General features: G+C 38.4%; 1 protein-coding gene across 2 annotated transcripts; it reads right to left on the bottom strand.

The window, feature by feature from the left end:
- Positions 1-1,536: 1,536 nt before the first annotated feature.
- Positions 1,537-20,062, bottom strand: LOC128126070 (flocculation protein FLO11-like). 2 transcript variants are annotated; one of them, XM_052763796.1, is made up of 2 exons: positions 17,144-20,062; positions 1,537-16,997 (listed from the first exon to the last, which is right to left on the bottom strand). In XM_052763796.1, exon 2 carries the CDS (start codon positions 9,874-9,876, stop codon positions 8,149-8,151), a length of 1,728 nt encoding a protein of 575 aa, XP_052619756.1. In that variant the 5' UTR covers positions 9,877-16,997; positions 17,144-20,062; the 3' UTR covers positions 1,537-8,148. The 2 variants fall into 2 exon arrangements, with proteins under 2 accessions (XP_052619756.1, XP_052619757.1); XM_052763797.1 differs by having other exon boundaries at positions 16,861-16,997; positions 17,144-20,054.
- Positions 20,063-20,267: the final 205 nt, after the last annotated feature.

Here is a 20,267-nt window from a genome sequence, read left to right on the forward strand (position 1 = left end):
CTTGTGTTGTGATATATATCCTTTTGTTAACTTACTAGGTGTGAGACCCATGTATTACATGGGTTTATTTAAAAAAAATTAAATATAAAATTTTAACAATTTGAAAACTTTAAATTTATAAGAAAAATAAGAAATTTTTTGAATTATTAAAATTAATGAGACTTTAATGCATTAGATACATTACATATATAAACAATTTTCTAATAAATATCTTACATATATATTACCTTATATATTTAATGTGGATTTTAATTTAATAAAATCAATAATACAAAATAAAATGACAAGTGGAAAATAGAAAATTTTAAAATTTCTAGAAAATGTCATGTGTCCAAATGAATAAGAAGAGGACATATGGCAAAGTTATTTTCATTTATTAGGGTAGATACGTTATATTTCATTATTTTGTTAGTGTAACTACAACCTTTTTATTAGGGTTTACCTTTTTTCCCCCCTTTTTTTTTAACCTGAATAAATGAAAAAAAAATGTTCGAGGGTGTCTTACAACTTTTGTCTTGAATAAAAAAATGCTCTCTCTTACGTTGTCTCATCTAGGCTTGCACAAAAAAAAACGCTTTGGAAACCGAACCGCCTCATAAATCGAAACCGGTTCACTATGAACTGATTTAGGAACCAACCGCCGCTTTGCACCAATACATGGTTATTACCGTTAGGACCGGTTTCATGAGAATCGACTTGCATAACTGGTTTGTCTTTTATATCGTTGGAGCTGGTTTCAAATCGGTTTTTCCGGTGACCATTTCTTTATTTTATTCTAAAGGCTTTATAGTCGTTTGAGGTTGTTAGAGGCTCATTTTTTGGTCTTTTTTGTCCATATATAACTATCCATTGATATTTAATCAAACTCAATGTTTATACTTAATCAAACCATTAAAAAACTCTCTTAGATCAAAAATCGCTCTCAAGTCAAGCAATGGATTCGGTTTCGATTGGTGTTGGAGATTCATAAGCATTATTACTGTTGTTGCCATCAAAGAAATAAATGAAAACCCGAAGATTTGGTGCAACTATGATTTGTATGTAATATCGATTGGTTCAAATAAAGCACGATGCAAGAAATGTGGTATTTTTTTCTTTTCAAAAAAGATGGGAATTCAACAATGAAAACTCATATGAACAAAAGATGCCTATCGATGAAATCTGGCTGGTGCATAATCAAACAACAATGACGAAAGATACTACATTGTGAATTACAAAGAGGTTAAAGTTCACGATAGGATGACGATTACGAAGATAATGATGTTTTATGTTTTTATGTTTAAAGATGTGTTAGTTTAATGTTTTATGTATTTCCATATCACAAAACAAAAAAAAAATGAAAATTGTTGAGCCTCACTTCAATCTTTTCAATTCAATACACAAACATCATAAAAACATAAAAGCCCAAAAAACCAATCTTACGGTTAGTATATATATATATATATATATATATATATATATATATATATATATATATATATATATATATATATATATATATATATATACTCATGTCAAGTTTTTGTTTAGAAAATATCGATTTTATAAAGAAAATAACCAATCTTACGGTTAGTATATGCACATATTAGTCATATAAGCCCAAAAAACAAAACCAAGATAAACAAAAAAAAGACTCATAATCGTCATTTTTTTTTCCGGTTTCGTCCAAACCAATAAGGGATGGACCGAACCGGTTTATATAATGTGTTTCTACGTTAGGCATTAATGATGATGTAATAGTATAGGTCAACCTTTGTAATTTGTTTTGAAATAATAAGATGTATTATTTGAGTATTATGTATTTTATACTTAATTATTATGATTTAATAAGTTAAGGATAAAAATAAGCGTCGAAAATAAATATTAGATGAACCCGATATCTATGAAGAAAGTTGTAGTGGTTGAAACAAAGATTCCGGAGATATAAAGAATACCGAAATCCGAGTTATAACGAAAAAGTTATGACATGTCGAAGTTTCGCGATAGAACCGGTATGACGTTGTGACATAAAAAATGAATTTACGATAAAGTGCTTTTTAGCATTAGTGATCTAAACGAAAGTCGTAGTGTTCATTAAACCGAGGGCGTGCATAAAAAGAATGCCCAAATCTGACTTCGTATGAGGAAGTTATGATTTTTCTAAGTTTCGGTTTAGCAGTATGCAACCTGAAACTCGAATTTTCGATCGAGTGATTTTTAACTGAAACAACTTAAATGAGAATTGATGATCTTGTTGATAGTAGTTCAACGGTAAAAAGACAGACGAAAACGGACGTCAGATGAAGAAGTTATAAATTTTTAAAGGACTTTTCCTGTCCCGGCCTGTTAAAAATATAACTTTAAAATTTAAGTTAAAATTAGCCGACGGAGTCTAAACAAAAGTTGTAGAGCATAATTTCACCTACGCATGGATATAAAAAAACATTAAAAACGGAGTTCGTATGCGAAAGTTACGAATTTTTAAAGTTTTGGGCACAAACTTCGAGGCTGGTCCGAAGGAGTACGCCCAACGTACTCGTATACGTGATCCGGAGTCAGTCACCCACCCTACTCCTTCGCATGAGAGACACTTGGGTTAGCCTTGACACATCCGAGTTGATCCCTTCGTGCGTCCAACGTACGAAGTTACATCCAGCGAAGAGATTTGCAAGGCAGTACGCCCCGCGTACCGAAGAATTACGCCCAACGTAATAAGGAGCTTCGACCTCCTATAAATAGGATACGAGGCTACCCCGAAAATGGTTACAAAAATTACTTCTTTCACCCTTCTACTCTCTTCCAAGCTACACTAAACCCCCCTAAGCCTATAATATCATCTTAGCATCGTAAGCAAGCCCGGAGAGCTCGAAGATCCCGAGAAAAGAGTTTTTCGAGACGAAACTCTACCCACGTGAAGTCCAGTTTCATCGAAAAAGATTGTTTAAAGGGACGAAGTGCTGTCTAATCACCGTCTTATAAGGTGAGTGTAGTCATTTTCATCTTACACATAGATATGAAGTATTTTCAATAAAATACGTGCTATGTGTATATATATTGTTTGTTTATTTGAGATGAGTGTTGAATAGATGTTTTATACATGTTTTAAACTGTATATGTATTTTTATCTACAAATATGTTGGGTATAAAATGGGTAGATGAAATAGTTGATATGTGATGAAACAAAATGATGAGAGGTCTCGATGTTAACGATGTTCTAGTCATCTAGCGGAATATAGATGACGACCACAGACTTTTCTAGACAGTCCAGTGGAATATTAACATGCTCGTAAAATGTAGATGTTTTTCGAGGGTATGGATTAAGACATAATTATTTGTTATTAATCCGGGAGTATGGATTAAGACATAGTTATTTGTTATTAATATGGGAGTATGGATTAAGTCATAGTTATTTGTTATTAATCTGGGAGTATGGATTAAGACATAGTTATTTGTTATTAATCCGGGAGTATGGATTGAGACATAGTTATTTGTTATTAATCCAGGAGTATGGATTAAGTCATAGTTATTTGTTATTAATCCGGGAGTATGGATTAAGACATAGTTATTTGTTATTAATCCGGGAGTATGGATTGAGACATAGTTATTTGTTATTAATCCAGGAGTATGGATTGAGACATAGTTATTTGTTATTAATCCGGGAGTATGGATTAAGACATAAGTTATTTATTATTAATCCAGGAGTATGGAGTAAGATATAGTTAATTGTCCCTAGTCCAAGAGTATGGAATGGGCACAATTATTGATCCGGGAGTATGAATTTGGTAAAGAGATAAATTTTAAATCTGGGAGTATGGATTAGGTAAAGAGGTAAATTTTAGATCCGGGAATATGGATTAGGTAAAGAGGTAAATTTTAGATCTGAGAGTATGAATTAGGTAAAGATGTAAATTTTAGATCTGGGAGTATGGATTAATAAAGAGGTTGATTTTAGATCTGAGAGTATAGATCCTGTCGTTGTGAGGATCGATAGGGTAGGGTAATAAAGGGGATAATGGGGATGAGAAATTGGGTTGATTGTTTGATGTTTAAACATAATAAATTTATTTATTGTGGGTTGAAAACCCTATATACTCACCACGCTCTCAAGCCAGACCTACTCAGCTTTTTATATTACAGGTAGTGGAACAAGAGCATCGTTGGATGATGACGAGGGATTTTAGATTATAGGCCAATAGATGTAAATAACTGTTGAAAGGCCTAAATCATACTGTTTATGCTTTTAGTCTGTATCGGAACATGACATCCCGAGGTTTTGTAATATAATGAAAATACATTTCTTTAAGAAATGCTTTGATAAATTTTTATCATATTTTATTTTGGGAACAAATTCCGCAACACCTTTTAAAAGATTACTCTGATTTTATTTTAAAAGCATAAACGAAATCGGTCTCTTCTGGCCATGAAAAATAGGGATGTCACATATAGGATCAGTTTTTTTTTTCAGTGACGAACCGGTTTGAAAAAAACAGGTTTGTACACCTCCACACACGCACAACTGAATGAGTTGATGCATATATGTTGGGACTTTAATCCCCGTAACCGCCTTCCCTTCTCTGAAATCCGAGTTCAACTTGAACGAATGCTCCGAGAAATTCAGGTAAACCCACCTACTACTTTCAAAATTTTCCCTTGATGAATTTTGGTTGGAAAATGAAGTAAACTTCCAACATCACATTAGAAATTTCATACAACATAATGTTCATGTGGTTGTGTTGTGTTTATTACGCGTGATTGTACAAGCTTTCTAGGGTGGTTTTATTGATGATGAGAGCATTTACATCTTTTGTGCAATGCAAGTCTCTGTCCTGCATTTTTCTCATATATATTTGTGTAATTACTAAGTTGTTTCTTGATTCACAAGACGAAGCCAAAACACTAAATGGCATTGGCAAGTAGACATTTGAGTGATTGGGTACTAATTTGTATAAGTGGTCAAACATTAAAAGAAGAAGAAGAAGAAGAAGAAGAAGAAGAAGAAGTTAGAGTAACCTAGATGGAACAATTGTTACACTTGGTTACTGTTTTTTTAACATTGACCCCACTTAATGAATATGATATAGCAGAGAACATAGGATAATATAAGAATAAAAACAAATGATATAAGTGAATGTGATGATAACGCCTAACAATAAGTGGTAGTAATAAAATGACCCAAGGAATAAACATGCTAGCTAAGGACCATTACATGCATGTGACCATATACGCATTCCCTGACAGAAAATAAGACAGATAAAACCATTGTACAATATATGCTTGTGCATGTTTGTAGCCATGGTATGAGTGGCAACCACGTACTAATTGGGTAGTTATTCAGTTATTTAAACACAAAAAGAGGTTGTTTTATTAACTAAATGACTTATTGAGACATAGAGGACATAAATGTCATATCTTTTGTTGTTAACAGTAAACTTGAGACATCAATTGAGGGGTTGGAAATGCTTTGTAACGCCCGCAAATTCAAGTCAGTCAATTAAGAGATAATAAGCGTTAAAATTGAATTTTTGATAGAAGATTATTTAGGATAAATAATCATAACCAAGTTATAGTATGTGCAACATAGATTTCATACATTTAAAGAACACTAAAATCCGACTTCGTATGAAGAAGTTATGCTTCTTCGAAGTTTCACGATTAAACCAGCACTACTCTACGTATCGTAAAAAGTGAATTTTAGATAGATTACTTTTTAGCCTAAGTGATCTAAAAGAAAGTCGTTGTAGTCGTTAAACTGATAGCGTGCATATAGCGAATGTCCAAATCTACTTCGTAAGAGGAAGTTATGATTTTTCGAAGTTTCAACGTAGCAATATATAACTTAAAAATTGAAATACAGATCGGTTGATTGTATGAAAAACAATCTAAACAAGAGTTGAAGATTTTGTCCATATGGTTCTGTTGATATAAATACAATCGAGAACGGATATCATATGAGAGAATTATGAATTTTTAACGGACTTTAATAGTCTAAGTTTGTTAAAAATATAGCTTTTAAAAAGAAAGTCAAAATTAGTCGACAAAGTCTAAATGAAATTTGTGGATCTCGTCGAGAGCTTTTCAGGGATGATAGGATATAATAACAAACGTGAAGATCGATTAGATCTATGAAACAGGTATTACGATGAACACAAAACAATAAATAAGACAAGAGTAGATCAAAATATGTCGAATGATTAGATCAAACAATCCTCAGCAGAGCTCGACTAAGAACTTCCGTTGTAGAGGATTTAGGGTTACAAGAACGATAATAATAAACCTCTGAAAAATGATCTGATCGTTCTATACTCTCTTTTTCCAAGATGCATGCAAGCACCTATATTTATATTCAACCCTACTAAACTCACGGATGGACAGGCCCATACCGGAGATACAAAAATGGACTAGCTAACGAGCCCAATAGACGCAACATATTATACAAAACGCGACCCAACAATCTCCCCCTTTGCGTCAAATTGGAGCGAGACTACTTCTTCTTCGGGCTAGCAGCGGGAGCCTTCTTCACAGCATCAAACAGACGTGTGATAAGAGCGAGAATAGTCTGTCTGAACCGAATGTACCATTGAATCATGTCATCGAAGTACTTGACATCATCCGCTGTGTGCTGCTTGCATCTGTGGATGATCCCCAAAACGTGTTCTAAACAAGCAGTGGTGTAGAGGTGTTTGTCAGCCAAGGCGAAAAAACATTTCTGTCCTTCGTTCCTGGTGAACATGACCGAATTCCTTCTCGAGTCAATTTTACCCATCTGCATTTGGTTGAGATCAATGGCAGAGCCAACAGGAGATATTGTTGGTTTCTTCTTAAATACGCTTGCAATCTCCTGATCCATCAGTGCAACTTCCATGATGTAGCACACGAGCATCCTCTTGAAATGGTCAATGATCGGACCGTATTCAGCTTCGTTGGTGAGCAGGATGTTGTGCAAGATAATCCAATCATGGGGATTAAGGTTTGGAAGATCTGCAAGGGAAATAGCATGTTCGGTTTTGGCAGATCCCCGAAGTACCTTGAACCGAATGTTGATGAAGTTCCCTTCACTATACGGCTTCAAGACCCGAACGTTGACAATTTTATGAGCACTCCAAGTCTGATACTGAGGTTGAGTAGCCTTCAGATAAAAATTGATTAAGTCCCGATCAACCTGTGGATCAACGTTGTATAAGGCATGAAAGATGAACGCCTTTCGGGTCAGTGGCATGTCAAACTGAGAGTCGACAGTGTTGGAACAATCAAGAGAGATTACAGGTTCCAGCTACAAGATACTTGATGTGTCAATGGCTTCTTTTATCACCCTCTCGAGAGTCCAGGCAGGAAAAAGAGTTTTCCTACTCTCAAGAAGGTCATGGGTTTCCTTCTGTTTACGTTCGGCTTCTTCAGCCTCTCTTGCCACACGAGCACTGATATCAGCCTCATTGCGTCGACTTCTACACTTCAACAAGTCGGCGATTGTTTCTTTGTCTTCTTCTTCTTCTTCTTCATCAGCAATCTTTTTGCCTTTGTCTTTCACATCGGAACCGGAGGCTTGGCCTACTGGAGGAGGTTCGGTAGTGTGAGTCGCCTTTGAGGTAGGAGGTGGTTGGGACATAGATTCCTTCTCTCCCCCTTGTTTCGGAATGGACACGAAATCAAGTAGCCCTTCGAGTTTGCTGAGCAGGGCAAGGGCGGGAGCGAGCTTCTCTGCAAGGTCACGCCTCACAGTATAGTTAAGAATAGGATCATGTGCTTCGAGGATGTTGGAGATGGCAGAGTGGACATCCGAAACACACGACTTTATCACCTCCCTTTCAGACCGAAGAGAGTCAATCTCTTGTTGAGAGTTGGAGAGTTGAGCGCTCTTGACCTTCAGAGCAGTGGTCTTCTTGGCAAGAACATCCATAAGAGAGTTCTCGGCAGCCAAATCTTCTTGTAGCTTCGAGAGACGCTCGTCAATGGTTGTGCGAAAGGCTGAGTTGTCAGCTGAAAGCATTTGACGAAAAGAAGCGAAGGACTTCAACTCAGTGGAGACTGACGTTGCTAGCTAATGAATAATAGGTTCCAACGTAGTGTTGGCAGCATTTGCATTCTCCTGTAAAGACTTTAACAGGGAAGAGGCATCAGAAAATAGTTTATCGACTTTTGCGGTCGCAGCCTGACAGGCTTTTGTTGAGGCATCTATGGCGGAGGTTGCAGAAGCAATGGAATCTTGCTGAGCTTTTGAGAAGGCGTCAACAATCTTCTGAACTGCATCTTCAGAAAGGGATGACTGAGAAGTGGAAGAGGAGGCGATGAGCAAGTCAATGTTGTCATGGAGCTCCTTGAGATGTCTTTTTGTGACAGGAGCGTCGTCATCGTCATCACTTGTACTTGAAACGGACTATAGTAGACCGAGTCAAACGTCATATTTTCCCCGCCAAGGAATGGTTCTTCTCCCTCTGAAGCATAACCAGGAGAAGGTGGTGGTGGTGAAGCTGGTGGTGTAGTAGTATGGGTAGGTTCGGGTTGCGTTGTTTCGGGTGTTGGTGTAGGTTCGGGTGCTTTTGTGGTTTCAGGTGCTGGAGTGTTTTCGGGTGCATCAGTATGAACCCCCGTATCAGATACGTTGGCTCTAACATCTGCAGTGCATGTTGTGGTTGCGTCGGTGAATATTGGTGTTGGTATTGGGATGGAAGTGGGTGGTATTGAGGTAGTGGAAGTTATGGGGGGAATAGAAATAGGAATGGTTTTTGGTGGAGAGGAAATTGGAGAAGTAGATGCATGAACTTCTGGGGTATGAGATCTAGGTGGAGTATTGCCACGTGGAGAGTCATCAGAATCTGAACTCTCACCCTCAGACTCGCTTGAGGAGGAAGCGATAATTAACTTTCGTCGTGGTTGGGTTTTTCTCCTCTTGTGCTGTGGAGACTGAGCAAGCTTGGTGGGTTTCCTTTTCTTTGGAGATGGGCCTTTTGCTCGTTTTGCCACCCGTTTCCCCTTATCAGCCTTTTTGCCTCTTGGAGCAGGCTTGTCGGCGTCATGTATTGACTTCAACATCTCTAGAGTAAGATCCCTCGGACCAGAACGCTTAAACCCTTTGTACGTCTGGATAATCCGACTGTCAGCAGGAACATCCCCATACATGGTCTCCGGAATAGACCCGTTGAACGGAAACTTTGAGGCGTCCGACACAATGATATTCGTGGTATGGAAGGTACCAATCGAAGACATTGGAGCACCAACGACAATGGGGACGTGGTACTTGTCCATCACCCATTTTGTGATAAGAGTCCAGAACCTAGCATACGAAATCTCTGAATGTATGGAGGTAGAGGAGAGACTCTGGATGAGTTGTAGCCATAGAACATGCCCATAATCCATGTTGATGCCATTGTAGATACCATACAGTATGGAGAGAAATAAACGGCTGGCACCATCAGATCCAACACTTCTCTCGGATAACCCCTTGAAGAGAACAGTGAACAACCCATTCCACTGTGGAGGTAGGCACGACTTCTTGAACTTCGTGACCGCAGAAAGCACCTCCGGATAACCCATGCTATAGAACATGTTGAACAAGTGACCCATTGGAACCGTTTCAGGGTTAACCCTCGAAGAATCAGGTTCAAACCCTAACAGCGAGCAAAACCTTTGCTTTGAAATTGACGCCTTGTGCTCAAAGATATCAAAAAAGATTTTGTCAACAACCTTGTCGTAGTGAGCGGTCGCAAAGATCTGTGACAGGAACTCCATCGGAACAGTTTCAACCCTAGTAAGTGCAGGAGCGATCGGAGAAAACTTCAGACACTCGATGATGGGGAACATGAAGGCGTCGTAAGCATGAGGGGTTAAATCGATGATTAGGCTTTGTTGTGGGCGAATGGGAAAAATGTGGGATGTTGCGTGAACGGAAGATGAATCTGCCATTGCTTGAAGAAAGTAGAGAAGATGATGAACTGTGAAGGTTTAGTGATTTCTTGCGCTCTGGGAATTATAATTGCAGTAAAGAGGTAAACGGTGGAGGATGTTGCCTTTTATACTGTGGTGTAAGGAGAGAGAAAGATCTTCCCAAATCTTCTATTGAAAAACGAAGGGTTTTTCGGAGTTGACTGATGCGTGACAGTTGGGGTTGCCGATGATCACGCATGAGAGAGAATGTCAGGTCCCTAATAACACGCCTTCCCATTAGGCGTCGTCTGGAGACGAGACGGTTCAGATTCACACGCGCCCCTCTTGCGCCGTTTGAAATCAAATCGATTAGACTCCCGCCTGAGTCAGCATGTCCTTATCTTATCTCTTTAAATTGTAACGGCATCTTTTGAAAAATACCCCCACGTGGATTAAAATCAACCACAGCCTTTAATCAACCGCAAATCCAAGTAAAATGCCTTGTAATTAATAGAACCTGAATTTAGGAAAATCAAAGATTTTCGTGCTTAGGGTGTAAAAGAAAAGAAATAAAGCAATATTTTTGGGAAAATATGTGATGTCAATAAAGACACGAAACAAATGATCCCGGGCACGAATCTCTTCCTTCAAAGTCAAGAGAGACCTTAAAGTGTTTGTGTGGTTTCCCGTTGAATAACGATTAAACACCAATTAAGAAGTGTTGAAAGGCTTCTTTTAACTAGGCTTATTAGGGTGGCTTTCGCTTCGATTCAAACTTCCTAATCTTGATATAAGATAGAAAGCGAACAAAGTACTTGTGAGACCGGTGTAGTCTATTGAACAAGTAGGTTGGAGATAATTTAATTTGGCGAGGAAATATGTATAAAAAATCTCAACAAAAATTTAAAACTGGATTCCAAGGGAAGAAATGTTATTGGTGATAACAATTTCATAGAAATCACACAAAAGAAAATTTTGAGCTTTCATGGAGGTACGTCCGTCAATGCATTAGTGAAAACTAGAGCAAATTAATTGTTCACCGTCAATTCGTATTGGGTATTGAATGTTGGGTTTCACTTAGATCGTAGTAGCACGAAACTAAGATCATGAACACAGTAATTGTGTAACCATAAACCTCAGTGGTAATTTTCGAGAGTCTCAAGGGTTACGTTTGTGAAACGAATGTGATGGAGAAATGGAATTTAGATGGTGTAAGAAATCAAAGTACCTCTGCTGTGAAAAATAGGACCAAGCAGAAAACTCTTATCTCATGTGAGAAGAGAGTTAGGTAGCTCAAGATTAGAATAAATATGATAGCCTAATTGGGAAGACAATGTTTGTATATACCAAGTCATTAAGGCTATTATTCAGAATCAGGTGAGGCTTTGGACACATACAGCAACATGCTTCTAGGGACATTTAGCTAATTCAACAATTTCCCCATAACCGAACACACAAATAAAATTAAAGCAAAAAAAAAAAAATAAAGAACGAAATATTTTTGGAGTTTTTGAATTTATAAAAAAGATATTTTTGGAATTTTTGATAATAATAAAAAAAATGAAATAAAAAATAAGACAAAAAAAATGCGGAGAAAAAAAAAATTTGGAACCGAACCCGAGCGTTCGGTTTATTTCGGTTGGAAATTTTTTTTTTTGGAACCGAACCTGAACGTTCGGTATATTTCGGTTGCCAAGGAAAATAGGTTTTAAAAAGAGAATAACTTTGACACTAAGATAAATGCATTTGAAACAATTATACATAAGAGCTACAACCATGAAAACTACCTTTGATTGATGAGCGAAAAGCAGATTATTCAACCGAACCCGAACGTTCGGTTCATTTCGGTACATTAGAACAAGACCCGAACCCGAACGTTCGGTCTATTTCGCTTCTTACTTTTGAGTTTGAGAGGTAATGTTTGGTACCGACTCCGATTCCATCATACCTAGCCGTTGTAGAATTTTGTTGAATGACGCTTCAGGAAGAGCTTTGGTGAAGATGTCAGCCAATTGATCAGTGGTTCGAACAAAATGAATTTCGATGTTCCCATCTTCCACATGATCCTTAATGAAGTGATACCTCAGTGCTATGTGCTTAGTCTTGGAGTGTTGTACTGGGTTATGACAGATCCTAATTGCACTTTCAGAGTCACAATATAGTGGGATCTTTTTCATATTGAGTCTATAGTCCCGGAGTTGACTTTGGATCCAAATCACTTGAGAAGTGCAGGAGGCAGCTGCGATGTATTCTGCTTCAGCGGTAGACAGAGACACATAGGTCTGTTCTTTGATTGCCAACTAACCAACTTCCCGTCTAGGAATTGGCAGCCTCCAGTGGTACTTTTCCTGTCTAGTCCACAACCTCCAAGGTCTGCATCTGAATAGGCTTGAACAAAGAAACCTGAGTTGGATGGATACCATAGGCCTAAAGAGGTAGTTCGCTTGAGATAATGGAGTATGTTCTTCACTGCAAGCATATGAGGTTCACGTGGATTCGCCTGAAATCTAGCACAGTAACAAACAGAGAACATTATATCAGGCCTGCTAGCAGTAAGATACATCAGAGAACCGATCATCTGGCGATATAGCGTAATATCAACTGTTGGGTTATTCAATGATGGAGTGAGCTTGGTGCCGAACGCCATTGGAACTTTAATCTTTGAATCTCCCATCATGCCAAATTTTGCAAGGAGAGTCTTCGTGTAAGCTTCCTAATTAATAAAGATGTCTTTGGGTCCCTGTCTAATGTTTAAACCAAGGAAAAAGTTAATTGGACCCATTTAGCTCATTTCAAATTTAGTCTCCATCAGCTTTCTAAATTCAGCCGTTAAGCTAGGATTCGTTGAGCCAAAGATGATATCATTAACATAAATTTGAACAATCATAAGGTGGTTACCTTCCTTCTTACGAAAGAAGGTTGGGTCAACCGAACCTTGTTTGAATTTGGACATCTTTAAAAACTTGGTTAGCATTTTATACCAGGCCCTCGGAGCTTGTTTCAGTCCATATACGGCTTTGTCCAAAATGTAACAGTGATTGGGGTACCTTTCATTGACGAATCCAGGAGGTTGCTCCACGTACACCATTTCTTCAAGTTCTCCATTTAGAAATGCGCACTTGACATCCATTTGGTAGACCTCAAAGTTTTTGTGTGCAGCATAGGCAAGAAATATTCTAACGGATTCCAGCCTAGCTACAGGAGCGAAAGTTTCTTCATAGTCGATTCCTTCCTCCTGACAGTATCCTTTCACCACCAGATGGGCTTTGTTTCGTATCACGTTGCCTTCCTTGTCCATCTTATTTCTGAAGACCCATTTGAGACCAACAACTGAGGCATCTTGAGGAGTTGGAATGAGGCGCCAAACTTTATTCCTTTTGAATTTATTCAGTTCGTCTTGCATAGCTTGAACCCAATCGGAGTGATCAAGAGCAGTGTTAACTGTCTTTTGTTCAACTTTTGAGACGAAGGAGTTAAACATACAGAATTCTACTTTTGAAAATAAGGAAGTTTGTTTTGCCTTTAGTTGTGATCGGGTCAGGACCTTTTAAGAGACATTACCAACAACTTGGGAAACAGGATGATCTCTGGTCGATTTGACAAGAGGAGGGTAATTTGGATCATAAGATGGATCTAATTCAGCATTTACCATCTCTTCTAGTTTAGATTGACTGTCATCGTCATAAAGCATATCGGCATTCTCCCCCTCGACAGATAAGCTTTCAGGTGTGTCTTGAGTTTCCGGAGCTACAGGGGTTTCGGGAGGTGTCGAGCTTTCAGGTCTTGACGTACCTTCGGGTGTTGCAGTGCGTTCGGGAGTAGCTTGAGAACTGTTCTCCCCCTCAACATGTGAGCTCGGCTGAGATGACGAAGATGGGTTCTCCCCCTCAACTGAAGCATCGTGCTGTGGAGGTTCGTTAGAACTTGATCCTCCTTCATTCATTTGCTTTGCAGCATCTTCGATGAGTTGCTTCAGATGATCTACTTTGTTGTCTGCTGCACTAGCTTCCGAGAGAGTTGCCTTCTCTGGTTCATCGAATAACTCGACGAACTTCTCAAATAGGTTTGCGATCGAGGCTGTGACTTGGCCTGTTTGAGAAAAGATTTCTCCAACTGTGTCTTCGTTGGCCTTTAGCTTTTTGACATAGCTATCATCAAAAGTCACATAATAAGTTTCTTTTATTTTCCTCGAGCGCTTGTTTAATACCCTGTAAGCTTTAGAAGTGAGAGAATAGCCCAGAAATATCCCTTCATCGGCTTTGACATCAAACTTGTTACGATGTTCTTTAGAATTGAAGATGAAACACCGTGAGCCGAATACATGGAAAAATTTGACATTTGGCTTCCTGTTGTTGATGATCTCATAAGGAGTGAGAGTGAATCGCTTATTGAGATATGATCTGTTCTGCGTAAAGCATGCTGCAACAATAGCATCAGCCCAAAAATATAAAGGTAAAGAAGCAAAACTTAGCATGGTTCGAGCCGCCTTACACAAAGATCGGTTTCGTCTTTCGACAATCCCGTTTTGTTGAGGGGTGTAGGGAGCTGAGAAGTTGTGACTGGTTCCTTTTTCGCCCAAGAATTCTTCGAATTCTTTATTTTTGAATTCCAGCCCATTGTCGCTCTTGATGTTGCGAACAACTTTCTTCAGCTGTACTTCAACCTACTTGATAAACATCTTTAGCTTGAGAGTTGCTTCAGATTTGAGCTTCCGAAAGAACACCCATGTAAAACGTGAAAAGTCTTCAACAATGACAAGAATATACTTGCTACCGCCGATGCTTTCGATAGATGATGGACCACACAATTCAATGTGAATTAACTCTAATGGTTCAACAACTTTAGTGTTTACAATCGATGGGTGACTTTGACGACTCTGCTTCCCCATTTCACACGCAGCACATAAATGTTCTCGATCGAATTTGAGCAATGGAAGACCTCGAACATGACCACCTGTGACAAGTTTGTTGATGTCCTTGAAGTTGAGATGAGAGAGCCTTCGGTGTCACAACCAGCTTTCGTCAGATTGTGCTTTGGATAACAGGCAGATAGCTGAATTCCCTTTGATGGGTTTGAGGTTCAGGGGAAACATTTCGCCTTTGCGCTCCGATTTGAGAATTACTCTTTTTGTTTTCTTTTCAATTATTTCCGAACCCTCATCATCAAATGAGACCTTGAGACCAGTACCTCCAACAAGCTGAGATACACTGATGAGGTTGTGCTGTAGTCCTTCAACGTATGCGACCTTCCTAATCGTAAAATCACCATTTGTTATCATTCCATAGCCTTTTATTGTGCCAAATAAGTTGTTCCCGAACTTGACATTTCCACCGTTTGAAAGAGACCGAAATTCCCTCAGCTCTTCCTTCCTTCCTGTCATGTAACGCGAGCAGCCACTGTCAATATACCATTCTTCGTCAAACTGCTCGTCACTGATAACCTGCAAAAATTAAGCAGATTTAGGAACCCAAAGTTTCTTGGGTCCACATGAGCCTTTCACAGGAACAGGAATAGTAAGAGAGATGTCAACAAAATATGTTCTTTTTATTAAAGTTGTTTCATCTTTATTTTTAATGGTGAAAACCTTAATTTTATTGGGATTTGTTAAAGTCGGTTTGGATTCAGGTTTAGGCACTGGGACATTGGAATGCTTTTGATCGGTTTTGACTGAGGAAACCTTCGATTTTCCTTTCAAATCTGTTGAAGATTTTGGATTTTGAGTATTAACAAAATTGGATTTAGAATGAGGTTGAGAGGAATTAGAAGGATTAGAAGAAGTAGAACGAGAGAATTTAGACTGAGATGTTTTCTTGACTTGAGGTTCTAAGTGACCCTTTTGTTTTTGATCATTAGTGGTACCGAACTTAGAACTTTGGTTGCTTTTGCTCTCAGAACCGAACTTATGCTTTCGGTGGCTTGTGTTTAATGAACCGAACCTTTGCCTTCGGTTATCATAATTTTCAGAACCGAACGTATCCTTTCGGTTGTTATGACCCTCAGAACTGAACTTCTCCCTTCTGTTGTTATTACTTTCTTGCGATCTAACAATACTTTTCTCTGACTTTGAATTTCTGTCATGATAAGAGAAATGGGCGTTTTGAGATTGCTAAAACTGTTTTCGTTCTGAGAGATTCTTCTTGTATCTCATATTCCTTTGCTGCTTCTGATTCTTCACTTGCTTCGGCTGTCGATGGATATTTGCTTTTTGCTTTTGCTTTTTGTCAGCCGGTTCACTCTGGACTGTTGGAGTTTCGCTTGAAGGAGTGACTTCTTTTGCAGGATCTCCTTTTTCTTCTGGTACATATCTGCCTTTGGTTTTCCAGGACGTCCGTTCAGACAGACCAACGGTTTCGTCAGCATTGTCGATATGAGCGGACCAGAAGAACTCATCACAACCATCAGCATTATCTTCGTTTATAATGGCTGTGAGTTCAGTTGTCTGATGTTCGGTTACTCGTGTGACCTTATACACTTGATTTGGAGTCGTCCTTACCTTTTGGTATACAACAACCTTTTCTTCAAGGATCAGGGACTTTTGTTGGGACAAACGAGCAAACTCCACAGAATTTTCTAAAATAAGATTTTTGTGGTTTTTGGGTTCGCTCTTGACAAACTCAGAACAGTCAACTACGTCCTCTACAGAAATTTCACTCATATCATCATCCTCATTAAGCTCAAATGCATTTCCAACATCAATTTTATTTTCTGAGCTCAAGTTGACATTCAATGAGTCAAACTTTTGTATGGTGTCGGTCCTTAGTTTCAATTTATCATTTTCATCCAAAAGGTTTTTCAGCATGTCCTTATGGTCTTTGGACTTTATGAAATATTCGATTTTGTCTAGTCCATACATATAAGTCGGATTTACATCCTCAGACGAAACTACACTTTCGCAATTATATGCTTCAGCGTCGATTTCATCCTCCTTAAACTCAAGGAAGGGCAAAATCATGCGATGAATTTTCTGCCCTATTTCATAGTTTAAATGAAGTTGAGTGATATTAGTGTAAAGGCGCTTAGCAATTAAACAAAAGACATTTCTCTGTTTTAAAAGTTTCAAATTGTCTCTTTATAAATAAATGTTTTCGTCCTTGGATTTGATTAACTCCGACTCCTTCAGCTCGATCCACATCCTCCGTTCCTCACTCTTTGAAGACGCCCTGCTTAATTGGTCAGTTAGGTTAGAATTGGTGACCCGTGTTTGAGTTAAACTGCTGTCTAGATGCGAGATTCTTGAATTTACATTTTTTAATTCTTTTTCATATGAACTTTGTGGGACTTTGAATGAAACAAAAATAGATTGTACCTTCTTTATTAATTCATCAAGCTCGTTAAACTGCACGCTGAGAGGTTTTGCTGTGAAGCACAAGTCTTCTCGCTCCTTTGTGTCTTCATTCCCACCGTCTGTGTTGTATCCCCTCATTTGAGATACACCCGACACCATCAAGCATTTTCCACCGCTTCCTTCATCTTTCGCAACATAAGCCTTTCCATGAGATGACTTCCTTACTTCATCATCCTCAGAGTCGGTTGACCAGACCTCCACGCCATCGAACTCATCATCTGCTACCGAACCCTGCACAATTAAAGCATTCATTGAAGGGTTAGTGACAACTTTCTTTTTCTTGATCTCTTCCAGCTTTTTCATTAACACAGCTTCTTCATCTTTCTCCTCATTCTTTTCTGCTATTTTCTTGAGGACACAATCTTTGGCATAGTGGTTCTTTCCTCCACAATAGTAGCAGTTCACACCCGAATCTCCTTCAGCTTTCGGTTCCTTCTTTGGTTCTTCTGCTTTCGGTTCTTCCCTGACCTTTTCAGAACTATAACTTCCCTGCCAATTTCGGTTCTTATTGCTAGGAAACCTTTTCTTGATGAACCTCTTCGGGTTTGACACCATCATTGCATAGTCTTCAGAGGTAAGGTCATAGTCCTCTACGTTAAAGTCTTTATCTTCCATCACACCTTTGCTTTTGGACAGAAAGGCCAATGATCCCAAGCTTGAAACAACATTTTTCTCCTGCAAGACAATTTTTTCTTGGGATTTCAAAATCCCTACTAGCTTTGCCAATGAGTAAGATTTGAATTGCTCATGTGCTTTAACAATGGACACAACCGCTCTCCACTCGGATCTAAGACCGTTTAAAAACGTAACCTTTTGTTCAATCAACTTCCTTTCAATATCATGTTTAATCATCTTACTAAGAAGATGATTGAAGCGATCGAACGTTTGAGTTACAGTTTCTTCAGGACTCTGCTTGAATTCACCAAACTCGGACAAAAGTAAGGTTTGAATGGAATGCTCGAGATCTTCATCTGTGGAATATAACTCTCGCAGCCTATCTCATATTTCTTTAGCAGTGTTGCACGAACTCACTAGCCTGAAAGTATCAGATTGAAGAGCGAATCTGATTAGTCTCAATGCTTTAATATTGCACTGAAACTTATCTTTTTCGTCTTGGGCAATATCTTTTACATCTTTCAACAGATCATTATACTCTTTTTGAGTTTTAATGATTCTGGATGTTGCTGAATGAGCGAATGGTCCAGACACGATTGCTTCCCAAATAAGATATCCGTTGTCCTCAGATCCAATGACATAATCTTCAAAGTGATGTGCCCAGACTTCGTAATCCTGGGTGTAAAGGATGGGAATCTTCGTCGTTGATCCAATGTTGTTTGAGATGTTAATGGGATTTGATTGTGACTCGTCCATGCTAGATCGAATAACCTGTTTAAAAGACCAGACTTGTAATATATTAAATTAGGGCAAAACGAATAAATGTTGAGTTACGTCAATTATGGGATGACGGCTCAATAAATATTAATTAATGCGGAATAACCCTAATCGCAACCTTTTTCACAGAAAAAATGTGTATGAATTACACAGCCTCCTGCTCTGATACCAATTGATAGGATATAATAACAAACGTGAAGATCGATTAGATCTATGAAACAGGTATTACGATGAACACAAAACAATAAATAAGACAAGAGTAGATCAAAATATGTCGAATGATTAGATCAAACAATCCTCAGCAGAGCTCGACTAAGAACTTCCGCTGTAGAGGATTTAGGGTTACAAGAACGATAATAATAAACTTCTGAAAAATGATCTGATCGTTCTATACTCTCTTTTTCCAAGATGCATGCAAGCACCTATATTTATATTCAACCCTACTAAACTCACGGATGGACAGGCCCATACCGGAGATACAAAAATGGACTAGCTAACGAGCCCAATAGACGCAACATATTATACAAAACGCGACCCAACAAGGGATATAAAGAACGTCCAAAAATGGAGTCCATATGAAGAAGTTACATCATTTTAAAAATCTGGAAAATCATACGCGCGAAGCGCACACTAATGACATGGCACTACGAGAGGGCGCCACGTGGCATGGTCGGGGCATCCCCCCTTCTTCCGAGACATGGAGACGTGGCTCCATAAGGTTTGGACACATGGCACCACAAGAATAGGCCACGTAGAGACCTTATAGAAGCGACGAGGTGGACTAAGGAGGCGATGACATGTGGCAAAAGTCAAGAGATCCAGCCATAGTGTGCGACGTGCCCCTTTCCTATACACAACGTGCATTCCAATGTCCTATATATGACTATTTTTGCAGCCATTTCACCCACACGCTTCATATCCTTTCTCTCTGGATCGAATTCTTCTCTTAGGACCCATTTTTTTTTTTGCTATTAGAGCGATATTAACGAGGGTTTGGAGCACCAGGTAGCCCGGTGAAATAGAGTTTTTGGTTTTGGAATTCTGCCCGCGTATTTTCCAGTTTTCGCTTAAAAGCTTTGTAAGTTAAGCTACACTTTATCTCTTTCGGTGTAACTTATATTTATGGCCATAAGTCATTATTATGAACCTATAATTAAGATTTCCCAGTAATCCCAAGTCATTATACTGATTGATTTACTTTCAGGAGAGGTGTCTAAAATGATCACGTTGGCTTAGTTGTTGAATTTAAGAAAGGTTGTTATGCCGAAATGATACTGCCTCTCAACTGTCATGTCTGGAAGATCCTTACTTAATAGATCTTGAGGTAGACATTGAGATTAGTGAGGATCTAGACTATTATTAGTCTCCATGATCATTATACTAAAATATGTATTAATTATACTTAGTTTACGTCAAGAGATATCTAAGGTGTTAGGCGAAACTCTACCCAGATCATCAGTCATCCACCTAAGCCACATAAGTGCATAGTTCTTTTCATGAACATGATTTATAATAAGTATAATCAAAGTATTAAATATCTATTGGAAGTCATACGTGAATTATATGCTTATTGCATGAATTATATGTTAGGTGATATATATATATATATATATATATATATATATATATATATAGACACACACACACAGTGATATGTGCAAACCAAATATGGTACTATTTTTATGTTAGGATA

This window comes from Lactuca sativa, chromosome 5 (genome assembly GCF_002870075.4).
Source record: "Lactuca sativa cultivar Salinas chromosome 5, Lsat_Salinas_v11, whole genome shotgun sequence".
Lineage (NCBI taxonomy): Eukaryota > Viridiplantae > Streptophyta > Magnoliopsida > Asterales > Asteraceae > Lactuca > Lactuca sativa.

What these genes read in the sequence shown, in the direction of transcription:
- LOC128126070 (XM_052763796.1), bottom strand. Translation starts at nt 9,876, where the DNA reads ATGGCAGATTCATCTTCCGTTCACGCAACATCCCACATTTTTCCCATT.